This window comes from Capricornis sumatraensis, chromosome 7 (assembly GCF_032405125.1).
Source record: "Capricornis sumatraensis isolate serow.1 chromosome 7, serow.2, whole genome shotgun sequence".
Classification (NCBI taxonomy): domain Eukaryota; kingdom Metazoa; phylum Chordata; class Mammalia; order Artiodactyla; family Bovidae; genus Capricornis; species Capricornis sumatraensis.
This window is the reverse complement of record NC_091075.1, coordinates 6472150-6492496: the sequence shown is the minus strand read 5'-3', so window position 1 is coordinate 6492496 and position 20347 is coordinate 6472150. Positions and strand designations below refer to the sequence as shown.

The 20347-nt window shown below is 41.2% G+C and overlaps 1 protein-coding gene across 1 annotated transcript in view; it reads right to left on the bottom strand.

Annotated features, from left to right (window-relative positions):
• Positions 1–19731, bottom strand: part of ANXA5 (annexin A5) — a 32382-nt gene extending 12651 nt beyond the window's left edge. The window contains exons 1-6 of the mRNA XM_068975024.1: positions 19593–19731; positions 19375–19422; positions 6164–6248; positions 4735–4829; positions 3419–3532; positions 1446–1536 (exon numbers count right to left, since the gene is read on the bottom strand). Coding sequence (XP_068831125.1) covers positions 1446–1536; positions 3419–3532; positions 4735–4829; positions 6164–6248; positions 19375–19383 — 394 coding nt within the window. The 5' untranslated portion in view covers positions 19384–19422; positions 19593–19731. The remainder of the gene's footprint in view (positions 1–1445; positions 1537–3418; positions 3533–4734; positions 4830–6163; positions 6249–19374; positions 19423–19592) is intronic.
• Between the last annotated feature and the right edge of the window lie 616 nt (positions 19732–20347).

Below are 20347 nucleotides of genomic sequence, written 5' to 3'. Positions count from 1 at the left end.
ACAGAGGCTGACTGCAGCTGTTCCGTTTAGCCTATCTCCACTGTGGACGTGCATATCCCACCACCAGTCAGGTCCTCTCTGTCCCTCAACCCTGTCTCCATACCACGGCACTCAGCGGGTGCATGGGGCTGAAAATGCCCACTTCACCCATGCAAAGCCCATCCCGCCTGGAAACCCTGGCTCAGTGTCCGACTGCACTGTGAAGCCTCCCTCAACACCCAAAGCCATAATAACTTCTCTTCTCTGAGTGAATTCTTGCATTAAACACGGTTTGACCTTTACTAGCCTTTAACTCTTGAAGTTTTTCTAAGTCACGTCAGAAACAGACTGCAAACTCCTTGAGGACAGGAGCGTCTTTTGCATCCTTCATGACAGCCAGTCCACTGCTGGACACAGAGCAGGTGCACATGAACACAGGGATGGATGGACCACACACAGTTACTATCCTCTTAGGCACCACATCTGCCATCCAGCAGTACAAAGGCTCACTCATCAGTGTCAACATCCCCGGAAAGAGACAGCTGAATATTATACCAGGTAAGAATCAACAGTGATACATATATCCCCTGAGATACATATATCCCCTTTGCTTTAGTGGCTTGGCCCTATCCAACAATAAAAACAGGAACAGGAAAGGAAAATCCAGCAATTCAAAAGGTCATTATTTAGTTGCCACAGAGTTCAGAGTTCTAAGTAGCTGGGTTCCAGTGTCATTTCTAAGATGAACAAACTAATGGCAAGACAGGAACCTGTTTTCCAAGCTGCAGGTGCTAGGCCTGGAGGCCGGCTGACTGAGTTGACAGCCTGGATGGTCTGATCCTCCTCAGCCAGGCAGAGGGCAGAGTCCTCTAGGGAAAATCTGATGAGAAAAGAACTCTACTTCTACTTTTCATTACATTCTTTTGGTTCCATTAACAGGATATGCTTCAGATCAAATCAAAGATTTTTTTTACACACACACACACACAAATTTATTAAAAAAAAGAAAAATCAAAATGCAGAGTAGTCAAATCCTGTGCTTAGCTAAAACAACATACATGTACTCAAAGATTATCACCTCTGATTTGGGCGAGGTTTCCTTTTCAGCAACTTTTAACTTCTACTAACATAAAGCAATGTTTTTAAGGAAGAAAGACCACTTACATCTTAAATTTAGTGTAAAAGAGACAACCTGTATATTCCTACACTGACTGTAAATCCTGTGTGAAAATAAGCTCCATCCTCATCAGAAGGTTTCTACAAATATTAAAATAGTTACAAGTACAGAAAAAAGGCAGTCTTTGCCTCCTGAAACTACTTTGAATTGTTGCTTATCTGTTTACTTATTCATTCACTCATCCACTTGTGTATGGCCTACCTCCTGGAACTCTAAAGAACTGCATTTACTTTGGAGAAATGGAACAGTGACAGTAGAAACAAAGGGAAATATAATTCAAAACATTTACCTTCTTCATAAACTTGTTTTATGGCTCTCAGTTCTTCAGGTGTCCTTGACGCAATGATTTCTGTCAGGACTTTTTCATCTGTCCCAGCTCCCTGTTTGGAGATTTATTTTTTATAGAATTAAAAAAAAAAAAAAAACATGCTAATAAGATTAAAAAGAAAGTGATTTTCCCAGAATAGCTGTTATTCAAATTGCAAAAATACATAAATATTATCCAACATAACATTCACTTCTTGTATATGAGTTCTATTAGTTATAGAAATACAAAATTTCATATTAATTTTCTTTCTAAAGACAATTTTATCATTTTTTGTCTAATAAAAAATGTTTATTGTATGTTATGTGTATATATAATATATAACAGATCACATAAATTTGTAATTTTATCAGTTTAATTCTAAATAGTTAAAAAATGAAACATTTTAATGAAACAGGAAATGATAAAAATAGTAAAATATTAAAATGAAAAATTTACATAAATTTACACAGATGAACATTGATACTTAAGTCATACACCTCAAAGCATAAGCAGTTCTGCCCTCAAATTAAGTGCTCTATGGATCAGAGGGAAATTCTATAACGAAGGTAACAATAAATATACCATGGCTTAGTTATTAGCAACCAGTTATTGGATCAGTATAAAGGAACTGGCACTTGCTGTCTGTAGTTCTGAAGAGTAATTGTAGTTTGTTCTCCTTCCTGATAAAAGTCTTCTCTACATTGCTAAACTAGAAGATACAAGCAATGACGCAGCTGAACTTAATTTTAAAAGATAACATACTGGAGACTTGATTTCTTTATATTTCTGTTTCTTTACCAAAAATGAAACACTGAAAAAAACTAGGTTTATGCTCTGGCAAAATTTTAGCTACTGGTAGCTCAGAGGTTAAAGCGTCTGCCTGCAATGCAGGAGACCTGGGTTCGATCCCTGGGTTGGAAAGATCCCCTGGAGAAGGAAATGGCAACCCACTCCAGTATTCTTGCCTGGAGAATCCCATGGACTGAGGAGCCTGGTGGGCTACAGTCCACAGGGTCGCAAAGAGTCGGACAGGACTGAGCGACTTCACTTTCACTTTCACTAACATTTCAGAAGGCTGAAAAAAGATTTTGTTTATTCCAGAGAATCACTGTAAGAAAATGAAGCAGCATAGAAAGGCTCTAACTTGACAAGCCCTCTCTTCCCTCCACCTGAGCTACATGAGGATCTAGTTGTTAATTTGTTTGCTCATGCAAAACCTAGATAGGAAGGGCTGAGTTACCTCCACTCCCGTAAACATAAGCAAATGATTCAATGTAGCCACATTTTATACAACATTCCAAACAGGAAGCAAGGAAATTTGCATTTAAGTTACTTGCTACAATGAAATTATATCAAGTTTACAGCTGCTTCATTTTAGTATTCAGAAGTACAGATAAGTACAAAAGTGTACTAGAAAATCTTTATCTCAAAGTCCCAAAGTTCTCTTCACTTCAAAACTTCATCTTTTAAGCTAAAACTATTCACAGTATTGTTTCCTAATCAGGTAACTTTCCAAACTACCCACTCCAGTATTCTTGCCTGGAGAATCCCATGGATGGAGAAGCCTGGTGAGCTACAGTCCATGGGGTCACAAAGAGTCAGACACGACTGAGCGACTTCACTTTCACTTTCCAAACTAAAGGACTGAATAACTAATCTGTAACATTTTGAAAACACATCTCAAAATTAGGAAACAAGCATGAAATAAAACATAGAGGTCTGTAAAATATATTAAAAATTAAAAAAAAAAACTATTATTGAGTTAACTATACAAAAGGGTTAAATAATATACATGTCATTTTTTCCCTCCTTTTCTTATTGCCTCCTACAATTCTGTCGTTCAAGAAACCCTCAGTGAAATCAGTTTGTTTTAATATAAAAAACACCATCAAGTAATTACCAACACAAAATAATATTGTTCATGACAAGAATGTTCCTTGCACTCATCTTTTTACCTTTAGAGCATGCTTCAGTTCATAGGCATCATAAAGCCGAGAGGGTTTCATCAGAGCCACGATTAATTTTTCAAATTTTCCAGTCAGTTCTGATTTCAGGTCATCCAGAAGGTCCTAGGACACAGAAAATATAAAGTTGTGAACCAGGTAGAAACTTTAAGGAGATTCTTCTTAAACATGAACAACAGCCCTTTGCACTAACGAATTCTTGACATTGCTATCTCCAAGTAAGATGCATGAGATAAACTATACCCTACAGCTTTGCGTGATGCACTTTTGATATCTGACCTACCATGTGAACAAAGTAAAGACACTCATACGTCAAGGTATTTGTTTTTAAGATGTTTTTCTTACTTTCAGAGATTTTAAAAACTATTTTTAAAGTAAGCTAAAAATATTTTAAAAATACTGTTCTGAGAACCATGTCTATTGCAAAAAAATACCCCCCCCACCAAAAATCATAAATGCATTTTTACAAGTAATAAAATTTGGCCTATTGAATCTAAACAAAACAATGTTTTCTCTTCTCTCCATATCTAATAATACTATAATACAAAACATGCTATGTTCTAATACAGAATATGTTCTAAAACATAATGGATTATGTATTTCAGAACATAACAGATTATGTTCATTACTATGTCCCTGACTACTGCAGGACAGTTGCTACTATGGGGAACTTGTCTGTGTAATTTCAAAGATAAAAGCAGTACTTCACTTCCATTTCAGTTTCAGGACACAGGTAAACAGAACTTGTGTTTAAAATACTTTCTTTTTTTCCCCTTTTAATTTGTTTCTCGAAATAATGAACAAAAATTTTCAGAATGACAAAAGTACATTCAGCTTTTCATGTCTGTACTAATTCACTTAGTAACAAATTTAGTTTTGAGTTGTTAATCAAGTGAGAACATTTAAACCAATGAATTAAAATTCATTTATTAAAACATCCCTCCAATGGGACCAGACTATGACTGCGTCGTAACAAAACATGCTGCAATACAGGTTAGGTTTACACCTGGGAGATAATACAACAATCCTGACTATGAAACACAGAAGGGAAGAGGGCTGTTAGCACCATGAGATCTTTCAGCGACGTATGGTGTCAAGCAAGCAAAATCAACCACATGAAAGTAAGCTGGGTGAGCACCTTAACCAACAGCTCATAACTAAGAAACTAGAAAAGAGAAAAGGGGGAACAGGATGTCAGGATCATAAAATAAAAGATATTTACAAAAGAATATCAGTAGATTTTCAAACCAGTCTTAAAAGATAAAGCTGCTCTCACAGTTCTACCTTGGGATGAAGTACGGTCTTACCCTGCCAAACAGAGTTTTAAAAGCCACAGCAATTTCCTGGCGCTGAGCATTACTGCGGGATGTCAACAGAGTCAGGATGCTCTCCTCATCCGTGCCTGCAATTACGTTTGAACCATTACACCATGGCTCCCATGCCCCCTCTCTCAAAAACCTTTGTAGCCAGATCCCCAGTCACTTCAATTCCTTGCCTCACAAAAAATATTTTATTAAACCATTTATTAAAATGCGAAATTTATAATATGAAAATGTTACTATTTCCAACAATGCTATTGTTGGAAGTATTCCAACTATTTCCCCTAAACATGATAAAGTAGATGCAAAAATTCTTCTCACTTTTTAAAAACTAATGCACCTATTTTTTTCTTGAAACAAAAGTTATTCAAATAACACTTCTTCACAAGGCATAATGTGTTGGGAGTTACAAGATATTGAGAAAGGAGAAAAGATAAAGACCCTGGTTTCAAGTTACAAACAATGTAGGGAAAAAAAAAAAATACAAAAATACAAATAATCGCAAGCTAAGGTAGAATGTGACAAGGACCTTAGGAGAGGTCCAGGAGTTACATGGGAGTTCAGAGGAGGTTCTCTAAGCTGATAAGTAGTGGAAGACAGTTTTGGGAAAAGCTTCTTGGAAAAGGTAAATCCCACCCAAAAGAGTCTTAAAGGATGAAAAGATTTTGACAGGCTTTTGACAGTGATATAAAGGAGGGAAACTGACTTTTAGAATTCAGGAAAAGCTCAGCAGTAGGAAGATGCAGGTCCTTCCTCATCACCAGAGAGCAGCTGGGTCAGGGGACACACCAGGCGGTGATGTGAGCTGGCGAGAAAGTGGGCTGGAACGCCAGGGAAGGCCGTGCAAGGCCAGGCCTGCACCTGGCCCTGCTACAGCAGGAGACCTCATGAGACGTTCAGAAAGCGGAGCGCTGGGGTCAGAGCAGCAAGACTGAGAAAGATGTCACATGGACATTAGTGTAGGAGGAGCCTGAGGACGAGGGGAGCAGTTATCTACGGGAATTCCCACGGTGAGAGGTTTCCAAAAGGGCAAAAAAAAAAAAAAGGAGAAAAAAAACAGCAAAAGAGAAGACAGTGAGATGTAAGACACTTACAGAACCAGATATCTGATCAAACACTGAGAGCAAAAGGCTACACATCTCATCACCCTCAGATATGTGTGCTTGTCTACTCAATCAGCTACTGTGCAGGTAAAGCTAAAAAGCTAAAAAAATAAAGAGGCTGAGTTTAACTCCTGTCCAGTTCTACAGACTGAATATTGATGGTTACTCATTATTTTTGTTATCTTAATTACCTATTCTTTCTATGTACATTCAGCTCAAAACATTCTAAAATTAGTCTTACTGTAAAACAAGACTTTTTGTTCAGAAAAACAAGTGTCACATTTTTTTTAGAACAAAAAGAAAGCTGAATTTACCCAGGCCTTTCATGGCCTTCCGGAGAGTTTCTGCATCAGCCTGCTCATCGAATCCAGGGAAGTCAGTCACGGTGCCTCTGAGAACCTGGCTCGGGAACATTTTTTATTATTAACGGCATGACTAAGACCACAAACAGCATAAATTTCCTCTGTATCATGTTCAGACTTTACATTAATTTAGTAAGATACATAGCTTCATTTGAAACGGGAAATACACCATTACAACGTGGATCAGCAGTGCATGGATTCAGTCAGTGCACGGATTCAGCACACGCGTTCTCTGGGCCCACCTGCACTCCCAGGAGTGGGAAGGCTGGTGTCCTGCCTGCAGGCACCGCCCCAGTGAGCAAGCCCCATCAGCATGTCCTGGTTCACAGAGGGCGCCTCCTTACAGGCTTGTTTCCCATTCAGTCTCTCATCACTTTGATCTGCATGCATGCTCAGCTTGTATTAGAATTTGATGCCTTACCCTAAGCACTCAACTCTAAGTGATGCTTTTAATACATCTAGTCCTATCTCTTAGGGATTTGAAGGTTTAGCAAAACCTGAAAAGATACTCAGTTGCTCATGTGCCCGAAGAACACAAATTTCTGAATTTAGAGTTGTATAAAGATATATTAGAATTATCAGAATATTCTATTTATAAGATTTCCTATTTTATCATATATAGTACCTTTAATCATCCAAGTATTTTAATATTTTAAAAAATGTTTATAATATCATTAGATCTTTAGAATCCAAAGGCTTTACTAATCCTGAGCCATAAATTTTTATCTTGTGATAAAAGGAGGCTCCCAGGATTTATTTTTACTAATAAATGTTCCTGAAGTACCTCACAACTCCTGGCAAGGTTCCATCTAAAACTGAGAAATAAACAGTTACAAGGAATGGAGGTTGAGAATGCCTGTCTGGTTTATAATCACTTATGTTTTATTATGAAGGGATGGAAGCGCAATCTCCTACAAGGAAAAAAGTTCTCTTCTACCTTAACATCCAATTGCTGCATTTGCCAACAATATCATAACACCAACCAATGAAACAAACAAAAAAAAGATGACAAAAAAAAGAGCACTATCCTTGGGGAAGAACTTCCATGGGACACAGCACCAGAGGTCAGCTCAGTGACCTCTCTTCAGTGGACTGAATTACACCTCCGGAAGTAGCACTTGAGACTCAGGAGACAGATTCTCTCCTTGACCAAACTTTAGACAGAAACCTCAGAGCCTTCTTTTTGACAAGTCCAGCCTGCCAAGCCCAGCTGCACAAGAATCTTGCTGAGTCAGTTTACAGAGAATCCCCCCAATACTTAGTAACTATTCAAGTTCCTCCTCTTCCATCTTTGACGAATGAATCTGTGGACTGCCTTTAGCACGAATCCTATTCAGTTCAGTTCAGTCACTCAGTTATGTCCAACTCTATGCAACCCCATGAATTGCAGCATGCCAGGCCTCCCTGTCCATCACCAACTCCCGGAGTCCACCCAAACTCCTGTCCATTGAGTCAGTGATGCAATCCAGCCATCTCATCCTCTGTCGTCCCCTTCTCCTCCTGCTCCCAATCCCTCCCAGCATCAGAGTCTTTTCCAATGAGTCAACTCTTCTCATGAGGTGGCCAAAGTACTGGAGTTTCAGCTTTAGCATCATTCCTTCCAAAGAACACTCAGGACTGATCTCCTTTAGAATGGACTGGTTGGATCTCCTTGCAGTCCAAGGGACTCTCAAGAGTCTTCTCCAACACCACAGTTCAAAAGCATCAATTATTCGGTGCTCAGCTTTCTTCACAGTCCAACTACCACATCCATACATGACCACTGGAAAAACCATAGCCTAACTAGACGGACCTTAGTCGGCAAAGTAATGTCTCTGCTTTTGAATATGCTATCTAGGTTGATTATAACTTTTCTTCCAAGGAGTAAGAGTCTTTTAATTTAATCCTATTAGGCCAGTTCAAAAAGAACCTCTCTGCCCTTGATGTCTCCTCTCAGTAACTCCCCACCCATGGGCACCCTCAGTCTGCTCAATGGTTATACATCCCCAGCTGCCTTTGCTCCATTTGCACTTGAACCCAATCTCTTCTACTGAAATAGTCATGACCCTTACTGCAATAGTCTTGAAATTCTTCCTTACATTTTAACAACTGTGAGAATAAATTTTTAACAGTAGTTTTCTCTCATTCAAAGAAAGAAGAAAGAGTCTTCTTTCCTCTAAACAGTTAGCCTTGAGAGAACCTACAGGAAGACCTTAGGGCTATAAAGATGTGGCCAAAAGTACATAATCCCAGGGAAGAGATGTTTCCCAGTTTGATCTCCCAACCCAGACTACTGACTGGCAGCAACTTTCATCCCCACCCCTACCTTCTCCTCACACGTGGAAAACAATAATTTGTGGACCTGGCTTGACCACATAGGGATGAGAAAACTCCCCTGCCCACCCTGGAGGAGGAGCTGATGACGGAAACATGATGTCTACTCAAGGAAGACAAAGGAGTCTTCTCCCTCTCCCCACTTTTCCTTTGATTATAAAACTGCAGCCCAGTAAACTCTCGGCATGGCATTTCTCCCCCATCCACTTGTAAGCCTCACAAGCATCCTATTCTAATAAATCACTTACCTATCACTTTACCTCTTACTGAATTCTCTTCTGCATTGAGACATAAAGGACTATGGTACCCGAGCTCTTCAGACCCTGTAAATGACACATGATGCTTTCTTTCCCGGATACCTTGCCCTACGTATCTCTTCATCTGGCTGTTCCTGAGTTGTATCCTTTTATAATCAACTAGTGATCTAGTAAGTAAAGTGTTTTTCTGAGTTCTATAAGCCAATGATGCAGCCACTGGAAACTCCAATCAGTCAATTGGAAGCACAGGTGACAGTCCGGACTTGCAACTAGCATCTGAAATGGCTGGATACCAGAGGCTTCAAATGGTTCAACGTAATTAAAACAAGAACATTAGGTTGGGAGAAAAACTGGTAAGATCTGAGGAAACGGCCCTTCAAAATGAGCATGGGTTAGGAAAGTTATTTCTCTTAAGTCCAACTGCAATTTCTGTTTAGTAAGACCACTTCAAATCGGTGAGAAAGATACCATCAACATCATCACAAAAACGAATAAATGCCATGGGTTTTCTCAGTGTGAGAACTTGAATGACTCAGTTCACCTGTCTGCTTATTTATTCATTCAAAACCATTTTCTGAATGGCTTCCTCATGCCACTCATCACTAGGAAAAAGTCATGATCCCCTAAGAGAAAATGACAGACATGTAAATAACCAAGTGCAATAGAGTATATTCACACAGAAGTTCCATTAGGGTGATGTGAGCACACAAAGGAGGGACTAAGACGGGAAAAGTGGGAAGAAAAGAAATCAGAAAACCTTCCCCGTAGCAAGGGACAGTTAAGGAGTTTGGGATAGACGTGTACACGTTGCTATATTTAAAACGGATCAACCTACTATATAGCACAGCAAACTCTGCTCAATTTTATGTGGCAGTCTGGATGGGAGGGGAATTTGGGGGGAGAACAGATACATGTATATGTATGGCTGAGCCCCTTCACTGTTCACCTGAAATTATCACAACATTCTTAATTGGCTATATACCAATATAAAATAAAAAGTTTGAAATGTGTCAAAAATAAAAGAAAGAAACAGAAACTTCCCCCCAGTGTCTGAAGAGATGCCTGTGATTTTGCCAGGCAAGCTCAGGAAAACAGCGAAGGGCAGGCAGGTATTTCAAGGGGCATACAGATGTGAGAGAAGGAACCAACGTGGCATTTTGGACAAGGGGTTAAGCATTTCAACAGCCTGGAACAAGCAGGAAGACTGGAGAGAAACACAAAGAAGGGAAAGGTCATCACCACAGAGGGAAAAGGAAGGCTGGAAGCCACAAAGCCAGACTTCCCCGGGTGGCAAGGGAAGCCCCTGGAGGGCATTTTAGCAACAGGGAAGATCAAAGCTGACTCCGCAGGGCAGCAGCGGGGAGAACAGGACAGAACTGTCCACGAGTGGAGACAGAAGGACTGGCTTAAAAATGACTAAACAGAAGAAGTTTAAAACAGACCTGATCGAAGTCAAGAGCAGGAGAAATGGAAAGGGCCGGGGCCAAAGCAGAAAGAAGCCATTCAGGATGACTTGCTTTTTGGAAAGGGAAGAGGACGGCTGGTTCTGCCTTTCTCCACAAACTGAACCAACAGCAGGCTTGTCAGTTGCTGGGGCACATCAGCGGTAACTGGAGCTGTGCGTGGCGCCTGTCACCAAAGACAATACTAATGGAATGGAAAGAAGAGCCAGAGGAGAAGGGAAAGTCATCGACAATCAGAAGAGCAGATAATATCAGCGAGAGCGGCAATGAGCTCAGAGCTTCACGGGGTCCTCAGTGAAACCCCATTTCACATATGAAGAAACACGCTGGCTTAGAAGGGTTTGGCAGGTCCCTCAAGTGACCGGCAAGCAAACAAGCAGCAGAGGTGGGACGGAACACAGGCCACGGGACTGTGGGCTCTTGACTAGGATGCTATTCAGCCTCCCAAAGGCAAAAAGATAAAATCCAAAGAAGGTGATGGAACAGAAGCCAAAGCAAGGAAAGGAAGAAAAGGCAGTGCGCAAACAGGGCGTGAGCCACGGGAGAGAAAAGGTGGGAACGGGTCCACTGGGCCTGGCAACCAGGAGGTCTCTGCTGGTGGTGAAAGTCTGGCTGAAGGACACCGACGACTGAATTGAGAGGCAGAGCATCTCTGTGAACTCCCATCCTAGAAACAGGTGGGGTTTATATATATATATATTAAAAAAAAAAAAAAAAAAAACACTTTTTCCAGTTTACAGGCTCTGAAGAAGTTGCCAGTAATAAGAGAAGTTAAAAATAGGGAAGAGATTAAGAACAGGAGACAGGAGGGGTTTGCCTTAGAAAAGAGAGACATTTGACCCCTGATCCTGAAGAAAATCAGGTGAAGAATGGAAAAAAGAGATGAGGTGTCTCCTCACGTCTTAGCACTGTGAAGAAGAAATAACAGCTGAGAGTTTTCTAGAAACTGGGGAATACTCTTACTACATTCCACGTGATCAGTCATCGTGAAAGCTTGCAAAGCCATGCAGCAGCATTAAGGGGCCAGCTGTGAATCACAGGACATGAGTCACACAGACAGAACCCTTGCTTGGACAGCCGTTTCCAGCTCCATCCCCGCCCTCGCCCACACCAAACCGTCTATGTTGAGCCAACGGGACTGTGAGTGACTCATAGAGGGACTACCCTGCTTCCTAGCATCGCTGCTTGCCTCAAGTTCCACATGCACACCTTCCCCAGATAAATTCCAAGGGTAAGCAGCCACTGTTCACTGTACCTGCCCTCAGTTCACCTCATTTACCCTGATTCTCTGCCACCAGTGCCATAACCAAGGGAATTATCATATATGCTTAGACAACAGGTGGCCAAAACATGTAATTCACTCTCTCAACTTCAAAATTACCCATTCTTCTAGGTCTATAATTTTGTGGGCTTTGTTTGTTTGTTTGTTTGCTCTAATTGAAAAAGTTCTTTACCTTCAAAGAGTAGGTATGCAAAATAAAATGAATAAAATTAAACCAAAACACAAGTGGAGGGCTGCTTTTCTAGAATTTAAGACACAAGAAAATAATACAGAAATACCCCTTCAAATTTAAAGATGAGAAAACATTCAGCTGGGTCTGGAACATTTTAAACTGAAGGCACAGAGAACTAAACTCTCTTCAGGTCTGTCATCTAGTTCTATGAAATCAATACCTAAACACCTACCAGTCATAAGCAAAGCCATGCAGCTGAGCAGCTGTACAGTGGGTTTTAAGTACGGTTCTTCTGAGGCTCAGGTTTTGCAGAAAGCCTTCTGGAGGCCACCAAGAAAAGGGCAAGGGGGGAAGGCCAAGGGCAGTCCTGCCTTTCCTCTCGAGTCAGAGCAGCTTAGGTCTCATCTAACAGACAAAGTACAGGCCCATTAATATTTCCTGTGATAATGGGACTCAGAGATCAGCAGAGGAAAAAAAAATGGAAAATTACTGTACTGGGAAGGAAATGAGATAAGCAAGAAAAGGGAAAAGCCACGGCAGCATGATCATGATTTGAGACACAAAGTAAATTAATATCAGAAAAAAGCATAATCTCCAAGAGTAGTGAGAGACACAGGACAAACACCTATCACGAGGGCTCAGGAACTAGGTAACTTACCTTCCCCATTGCGCAATGCCATCAAAACAGGTAAAAACTACAATTCAAAGTCTCAAATTCAAACTATCACTATTGTTAAGTTTCACGTAGCTTCCTTTCCCTTTCATGCTCCTTTTTGGTTCCTTCCATTTTGTCTAGTTATTCAACTACCTTTGACCTTTAAATGTTAGGTGTAAGTAAAAAAAGCATCTCTATAAAGCAGTTTACGCTCAGCGGTAAAAAATCCTCCTGCAATTGAGGAGATGCAGGTTTGATACCTGGGTTGGGAAGATCCCTGAGGTGGGCATAACAACCCACCCCAGTATTCTTGCCTGGATAAGCCCATGGACAGAAGAGCTGGCAGGCTACAGTCCATGGGACTGCCAAGAGTCGGGCACAACTGAAGCAACTGGGCCCACACGCACACACAGTAGAAGAAAAGGTTTAGTAACTTAATAAAGATTTTTGTCAATATAAGTTAGACTTCTGTTGTATTCCTTTAACGCACCTATGGCTATCACCTTGCTAATTATAAGAATGCCTTCCCTTGGCAAATACTAATAAAATGGAAAGTTTAACTGTCTATGAATAATGGTGATAGTTTTGAATCAGTTAAGTGGGCAAATTCATTAGCCTCTGATGAAGGGGCTATTGTATCTAGTTGTTCAATGGGCCATTTTGCACACAGCACATGAATACCTATTTTACTAACAAATTCATTCTCACCAAAGCTTCAGAAAATAATCAAGTTTATAGATTTCTCATATTAGAGAAGAGTGTACATGGATTCACAACTTCCTTTTGCATTGAAACAAGAGACAGAATGAACATGGCTGGTCCTACACAGAGGTAGAAAATAAACTTCAAATCTTTAGTTTCAAGAAGAGATAAATAATACATAACAAAAGGATGACCTACAGAGATGAAACATTATAGTCCATGGAATTCTCCAGGCCAGAATACTGAGTGGGTAGTTTTTCTCTTCTCCAGGGGATCTTCCCAACCCAGGGACGGAACCCAGGTCTCCCACATTGCAGGAGGGATTCTCTACCAGCTGAGCCACAAGGGAAGTCCAAAAATACTGGAGTGGGTAGCCTATCCGTTCTCCAGCAGATCTTCCTGACTCAGGAATCGAACCAGGGTCTCCTGCACTGCAGGCAGATTGTTTACCAGCTAAGCTATCAGGGAAGCCCTTATACGTGAACAAACGGATGACCTATAGAGATGAAAGAGGGTAAACTCATATACACCCGCTACACAACCTGAATGTTTTATAAAGAACTCAAGGTCAACAAATCTATGAACTGTTTTTCTCTCACCTCAAACCTGCATTCCTTTCTCAAAAGGAAAACACAATCTACCGCTTCATCAAGCAAGCCACTCATCTTGAAGGGTGGTGGCCCTTCACTAGCCCCCATTCATTCATGCATCCAATCTGCCCACTCTCTCCTACAGTCCCCTCCTACCCAAAGTCCCAGCTACTGCCTAGGTTAAGATCTTAAAATTTCACAGTGGTTACAGCAACAGATTCCCAAGTAGCCGTCCAGCCTCCCCTTCCCTCCTCAACTCCCACACCACCATCCGGGCATGACCCTGGGGCCATATTCGTTAATGCCAACCTGACCGTGGCACAGCCCAGCCTCTGACTATACGGTAGCCCCCCATTCCCCACAGAATGGCCCGTGTTAACTCTGGCTCCTGGACAGCCTCTCCAGCACCCTTTCCCAAGGCAGGCTCCATCACCCCACCTGCCTGCCCCTTCAATCCAGCAGAACCTGACTGCCTGAAGCGCTGGGCCCTGCCTCCCAAACTCCTCTACAGCCCTGAGCATGAGCTTTTGCTCTCACTGCCTCAAGGTATCATGCCTTTCCTCTTTTGTCCCCTATGACTAACACCAGCTAAGGAACCTCCATTTCCTCTTCTGTGAAACAGAAACAGTAATACTTATTTCCAAAACTGTACAGTAAGCACCAAACACAGAGAACAATGGCAACTTTGCATCAATAAATCTCAGTTCCATTCTCCTCTTTATATCCCGCCTCTAAGAATCCTGGCACAGAGAAGGAATTCAAAAGCTTCAAACGTTCACAAATATATGCATGAATGGCAAAGTAAAGAGAACAGTTAGGAACTGGAGTCCAAAGAAAATGACACCGACTGGAATATGCACTCCTTTCAAATAATCAACTGCTTACAGATTTACATATTCTACAAACCAATAGACATGTCCATGAAACACAAAGCAAAGGTGTTAGGAGCACTAATTTTTGTTTAAAAAAAAAACAACTGATATATTTGTGAAGTTTTAGAATAGTATATAGGTTATATGAATAAATTTTATTTCAGAACTAGACCTCTAACTTGCCACCTGTGTCAAACAGGCACTAGTTCAAGATAAGAGAATTAGGTTTACTGAACAACAAATTGCTTTGCCAACAAAGGTCAATATAGTCAAGCTATGATTTTTCCAGTGGTCATGTATGGATGTGAGAGTTGGACCATAAAGAAGGCTAAGCGCTGAAGAAGTGCTGCTTTTGAACTGAGGTGCTGCAGAAGACTCTTGAGAGTCCCTTGGACTGCAAGGAGATCAAACCAGTCCATCCTAAAGGAGATCAACTCTGAATACTCATTGGAAGGACTGATATGGAAGCTGAAGCTCCAATACTTGGGCCACCTGATGTGAAGAGCTGACTCAATTGGAAAAGACCTTGATGCTGGGAAAGGCTAAGGGCAGGAGGAGAAGGGGACAACAGAGAATGAGATGGTTGGATGGCATCACCAACTCAACGGACATGAGTTTGACCAAACTCCAGTAAATAGTGAAGGACAAGGAAGCCTGGCATGCTGCAGTCCATAGGGTCACAGAGTTGGACATAACTTAGCAACTGAACAACAAAAATGAATTGCTTAGTGGCCTGCCAAGCTGTCAAACAGCTTGCGATCGAGTTCTTTCTCAGCATCCAAAATGAAGGAATTAGGAACTGAGAGAGACTAACCCAAAGCAGCAGAGGCTATGGGTAAAAGGTAAGCTAACCTAAGAACCACGAAGGGAGTAACTACAGAGAGATTTGACCTTAAAGTGAATGGCAAGAAAAAAGGCACTCAAAATCCAGCCAACTCCTCTGGAAGGAAGGTCATTTCAAATTTCTCGATCTCCATTGATACTGCTTGCTCTGCACAGGACCTTGTCAACTGTCATTGAACAAAGATGTCAAGCAAATCAAAACAATTTCTTATTCAAATCTTGGAGAGTTTAAACATGAATCAGGCTGATAACTATGATGTTCATGAAGCTTCTAGCCAAAAATTATGCAGCCTCCTTGTGCTTCATGACATTCCTAATGCCCTGAAGATATTAACTCCTTGTAAACAACACTATAAATAAAACTAAGTTTAGACAGTCAAAAATCTAACTTTTTAAAGTTTCATTATCTTAAAAGATAGCTAAATGACATAAAAACCTTAAGTTGAATTAAAATGTATTATATGGATCATTTGTCTATGAAACAGAGCCAACTCTTGATTTTCCAAACCAAAGAACACAGAAGTACACAATGTACTTTTAAGTACTTAAATAAATTAGACTATCTATGAAGTAATTTGGTTCTAGCTAAATACTGAAATTTAAAAAAACCTGTGTAAGCAAGTAAAGCCAGAGGAGAGAAACAGGTCAGGACTCTATTTAAGAAATCCAACCCAAAATATTGCATATCAGATTAAAGAGATGACCCTAAAACATAATGAAAAATTCACTTTTATAATCAGAAGTTGACTGTTGAGAGGAAAAAAGCTGAGAAAAGATTCAAAAATATTTGCTATATATAGTAATTCAGGCAATTTTAACAGCTCTTTGGTTATTCCTTAGTAAATATCTTCAACCAGCTTATATCCAAAGTTAACATAGTAGATTATGTGACTGATTCAATAATCATAATAATTTATTATTCATTTGGCACTTTATGTGAAAATAACATGAATGCTGTGGTTTCAAACCATATAAAAATAAAACCATCCAAATGAATAGTTTCAAATCTAAAAAAGAAAAAGTAAATATTACCCAGGTATTGTTTACACACAGGCACATTTGTAATTTATATTCTTCTTGTATGTCATGAGTAGTTTACAGTTAACCAGTGTGCTCTCTTTAAGAAAAACTGGGAAGCTTCAGGTTAGAACAGTTCTCTCCCATAACAGTTAAATGGCTGAATCTCACATATTTCAATACTAACGGACAAAGATTAGGACCAGAGAGAGGTCAGAGCTCAAGTAGTAGCTGCCCCACAAATGCCTCTAACTCCACATGCATTTATCTAACATTATGTCACTGTTTAAAAATTTTATTTATTTTTTAATTGAAGGATAATTGCTTTTTGTTGTTTTCTGTCAAACCTCAACATGAATCAGCCATAGGTATACATATGCCCACCCCCTAGGTTGATACAGAGCCATACAGCAATTCCCATTGGCTGCCTATTGTACACACGGTAATGTACACTTCCATGACCCTCTCCACACATCTCACCCTCCCCTCCCCTCTCCCTGTGTCCACAGCTCTGTTCTCTATGTCTGCGTCTCCATGGCTGCTCTGCAAATAAACTCATCAGCCATCTTTCCAGACTCCATATATATGCATTAGCATGCAATATTTATCTTTCTCTTTCTGACTTCACTCTGTATAATAAGCTCTAGGTTCATCCACCTCATTAGAACTGACTCAAATGTGTTCCTTTTCATGGCTGAGTAGTATTCCACTGTTTATACATCATGTCACTTTTAAGTAGTTTCCAACATTTGCTATAGCTCTGTCCCCCTACACTGACATCATTAGGGTAAAATTTAACTAAAAAGGGGGCATTGATATGAATTATATTAATGTTATCAATATAAATATGCACAAGAGTATAAAATATCCCTAGTATTTATTTACATAAAAAAAGAAACTCCAGGGTATCTGTCAAAGATTCAGCAATACTATCTGTCAAAGATCTATCAATACTGTTTTCTTAATAAAACAGTCATGACATTCATCTAGGTATGTGATAACTGATTCCTGGGTATCTGCTGTTATCTGCAGGGTGGTCTCAATATTAAGTGAAAAGAGAAAACCATTGGTATGGAAGATTTAGCTCATATTTTCATTTTTCAGTAAGTAAGAGACACTCACATTTAACAATACGTTTTAAATTGCCAGAATGTGCACCTCTTCAAGCCAGGCATGATTCCATTACTCTACAGATGGCCACAGTGTGGAGGCCTTTGGTTCCCACACCACACATCAACAGATGGAACTACCATGGAAACTGTCTGAAACCTAACACTGAAGTGCTTCAGCTTTCCTACAATTACCTCAGAGCCCAAAGGAAATTTTAGACAGTTAAAGTGCAATTCCATAATGTGCGCATTCTGCACACCATCAAATGTTAAGTACAAAGCCAACAAAACTCCCATCTTAATATTAAATATTTTAACAAACTATTTCACTTCCATGGTTTCCAAGGATAATAACAAAGTTACTGTAAAATTCCACACTGTATTTCTTAATATTACTTGTAACTTTTATGATAACTAAAAACTGACTTGGCTAGAAAACAGTCCTGGTTATACTGTAATAGAGATCACATACAAAATTCTATAATACAAGTCACCAATCTCCCAGGTTTTGCATATACAAAGGCTTTTACATTATTTTTAATTAATGTAATTACATTTATTTTCTTTGAAATTATTAATATCCACATTTGGAAAAAATGTGTTCATTTATGCTATTTTGGGTAAGGAGTCTACATAATGAAAGGAATTGATTGGAAAACTTCAGGAATCACGGGGTAAACTTACAAGAGAGATAAGAGAAACAGCCGAATGAGCTAGAATAAAGAGAATTATTCTCTGATGCTTGCGAAATCATCATTTACATCAACACCAGCATATCAAGATAGGAAAAATAATTGTCAGCGAAGTTAATCCCAAAGAAAGGCAGAATCTAAACCAAAGTTTCCACTTGAAGTAATATGAGAATTGGTCTGCTGTAATTCTTAAGTGCAAAAGAGGAAGTCAGAATGGAAGTACTGTATAAATTTAATAAAATTACCAACTTCTCTTAATCCTCCCATTTTCTCTTGGAGAAGACTATAAAACCTTTTTCAACTTTGGTAAGTCGATCTGATTTTTTTTTTAAGTGAACTATACATGAAAGAGGGCATTGTTTGAGCAGTTTAAACACTTGTTTAAATAAAAGTTTCTGGACTCTAGCAAGCCAGTTAGATCGATGGGCTCTGTGAAATTAGTTTCGGGGTGGAGCTGTCTTAAGTACCGATTTTTTTATTCACTGTTGAAGACTGTATGACACAGTCAACTGTTAACAGAGTTCGACATAATTTAGACGACTTTCTCTTCCCTACACTTTTGATAAATATATGCACAGCAAAGAAAGCAATATTATTAGGTAATCAAATTCTGAAACAGTTCCAAGGCAGATTCAATTCAGAACTCGTTGCACGAGTTACTTAGGAAAAGCAGCTCTTTGGTTTAATCTTTTGGCATGGGGCCGGGTGGAATCAGTTCCTTTGGGTGGGGCTAGGTTGAGCAATAGGAAAAATCTCCACTACAACTCTACTAGAAAAAGCCAACGCCCACCTCTAGTATTAAAGTACAAAACAGTTACAGAAAATAAAGTCAAAAGAAAAAAGAAACGCGTTCGCATCACATGACCAGTGAGCTGCATTTGCTTTGGTTCTAACTTCAGCAACTCTGGGCTTTCTGAAAGGCTCCCTTTCACACATTTACTCACGAAAAAAAAAGCGCACGAAATCCGGCCACGTCACCGGCGGCTGCGCCCGCGGGCTGCAGCGCCGGGTGGGAGCAGGTTCCGGTGGACTTTCCCCAGGCAGGGGAGCAAAGGGGGAACGAAACAGGAATAGGAGATTTCCCGCAGGCAGATTCAGTTTACTCTTAAACTTTTCTGACTTTCCAACAAATTCTGGAACTCCTGAGCAGTTTACAAAGCTGGTAACGAGCGCTGCGCGGGGGCGCACCGCCTTACCTGTGCCATGGCGCCTGCCCAGGTCAGGAGAAGGTGAGCCACACAGGACTGCAACAGAAGAAAAAGACCGCGGCTTCAGCGGACTAGACCCCTCCACGAGGCGCCCAGACAAACCCCCGGCGCCCGTCCTCCCCGCAACCGGAGACCGCTGTCCGCCCAGCGGCCGCGCCCGCCCGGCGCCCTCGCTCCCTCTGCGGGCGCGGCGAGCGCTCACTCACCCAGACCCAAACTGCGGGGAACGCGGCGGGGCGGCAGAGCCGGCAAGGGTGAGCGGAGGACGCCGCGGCAGCTGCTTACTGGCTGCTCCAGGCAACGGAAACACAGCGGCTCGGTCCGGCCCCGCCCGGCCCGGCCCTGCCCGGCGCTCCCCGCACCGCCCCTGCGCGCCCCCGACCGCCTCAGGCCTCAGTGCGCCTGCGTGGGGCGCGGCTGCTCCCAGTCCTCACAGCCTGGGTGGAGCCCGGCCGCCGCTGCTTTGGAACCCAGAGCGGGTCGGCTCCGCAGGGCACCGGGCAAAGTCTGGCCTTCGTGCTGCGAGGAGGCCGTCGGGAACAGTGCAGGACTCCGAGTTTGGCGTGAGGGATGTTCCTCCGCTCTGTGGCCGCAGGAACGTGGGCCTCACCCCGTGCTCGGGCGGCACGGTGCACGCGCGGCACGGTGCACGCGCATCTTTTTGGAAGACCGGACTGTCACTGTCGTCCAGGAGAGCGCGTCTTTGACCACGCTCTAAAATTCCCCAGTTTATTTTTGTTTTAAAAAAAAGAAAGTGTCACTTCTTGCTTGTTAGATAGCCATGTCTTTTCTTTGGTGTCTTACTTGGAAAATTTCAAAACCTCTGTCACGCGAGTGTATGTTCCTCGGTTCTTTGTCTCGACTCAACAAAGATTTGGAGTGACGGACATTAAAGCCCCCTAGGGGTGTCACAGCCCTCAGGTCTTGGATAGACCGTGTTATAGCTCTCAGGTCTCGAATG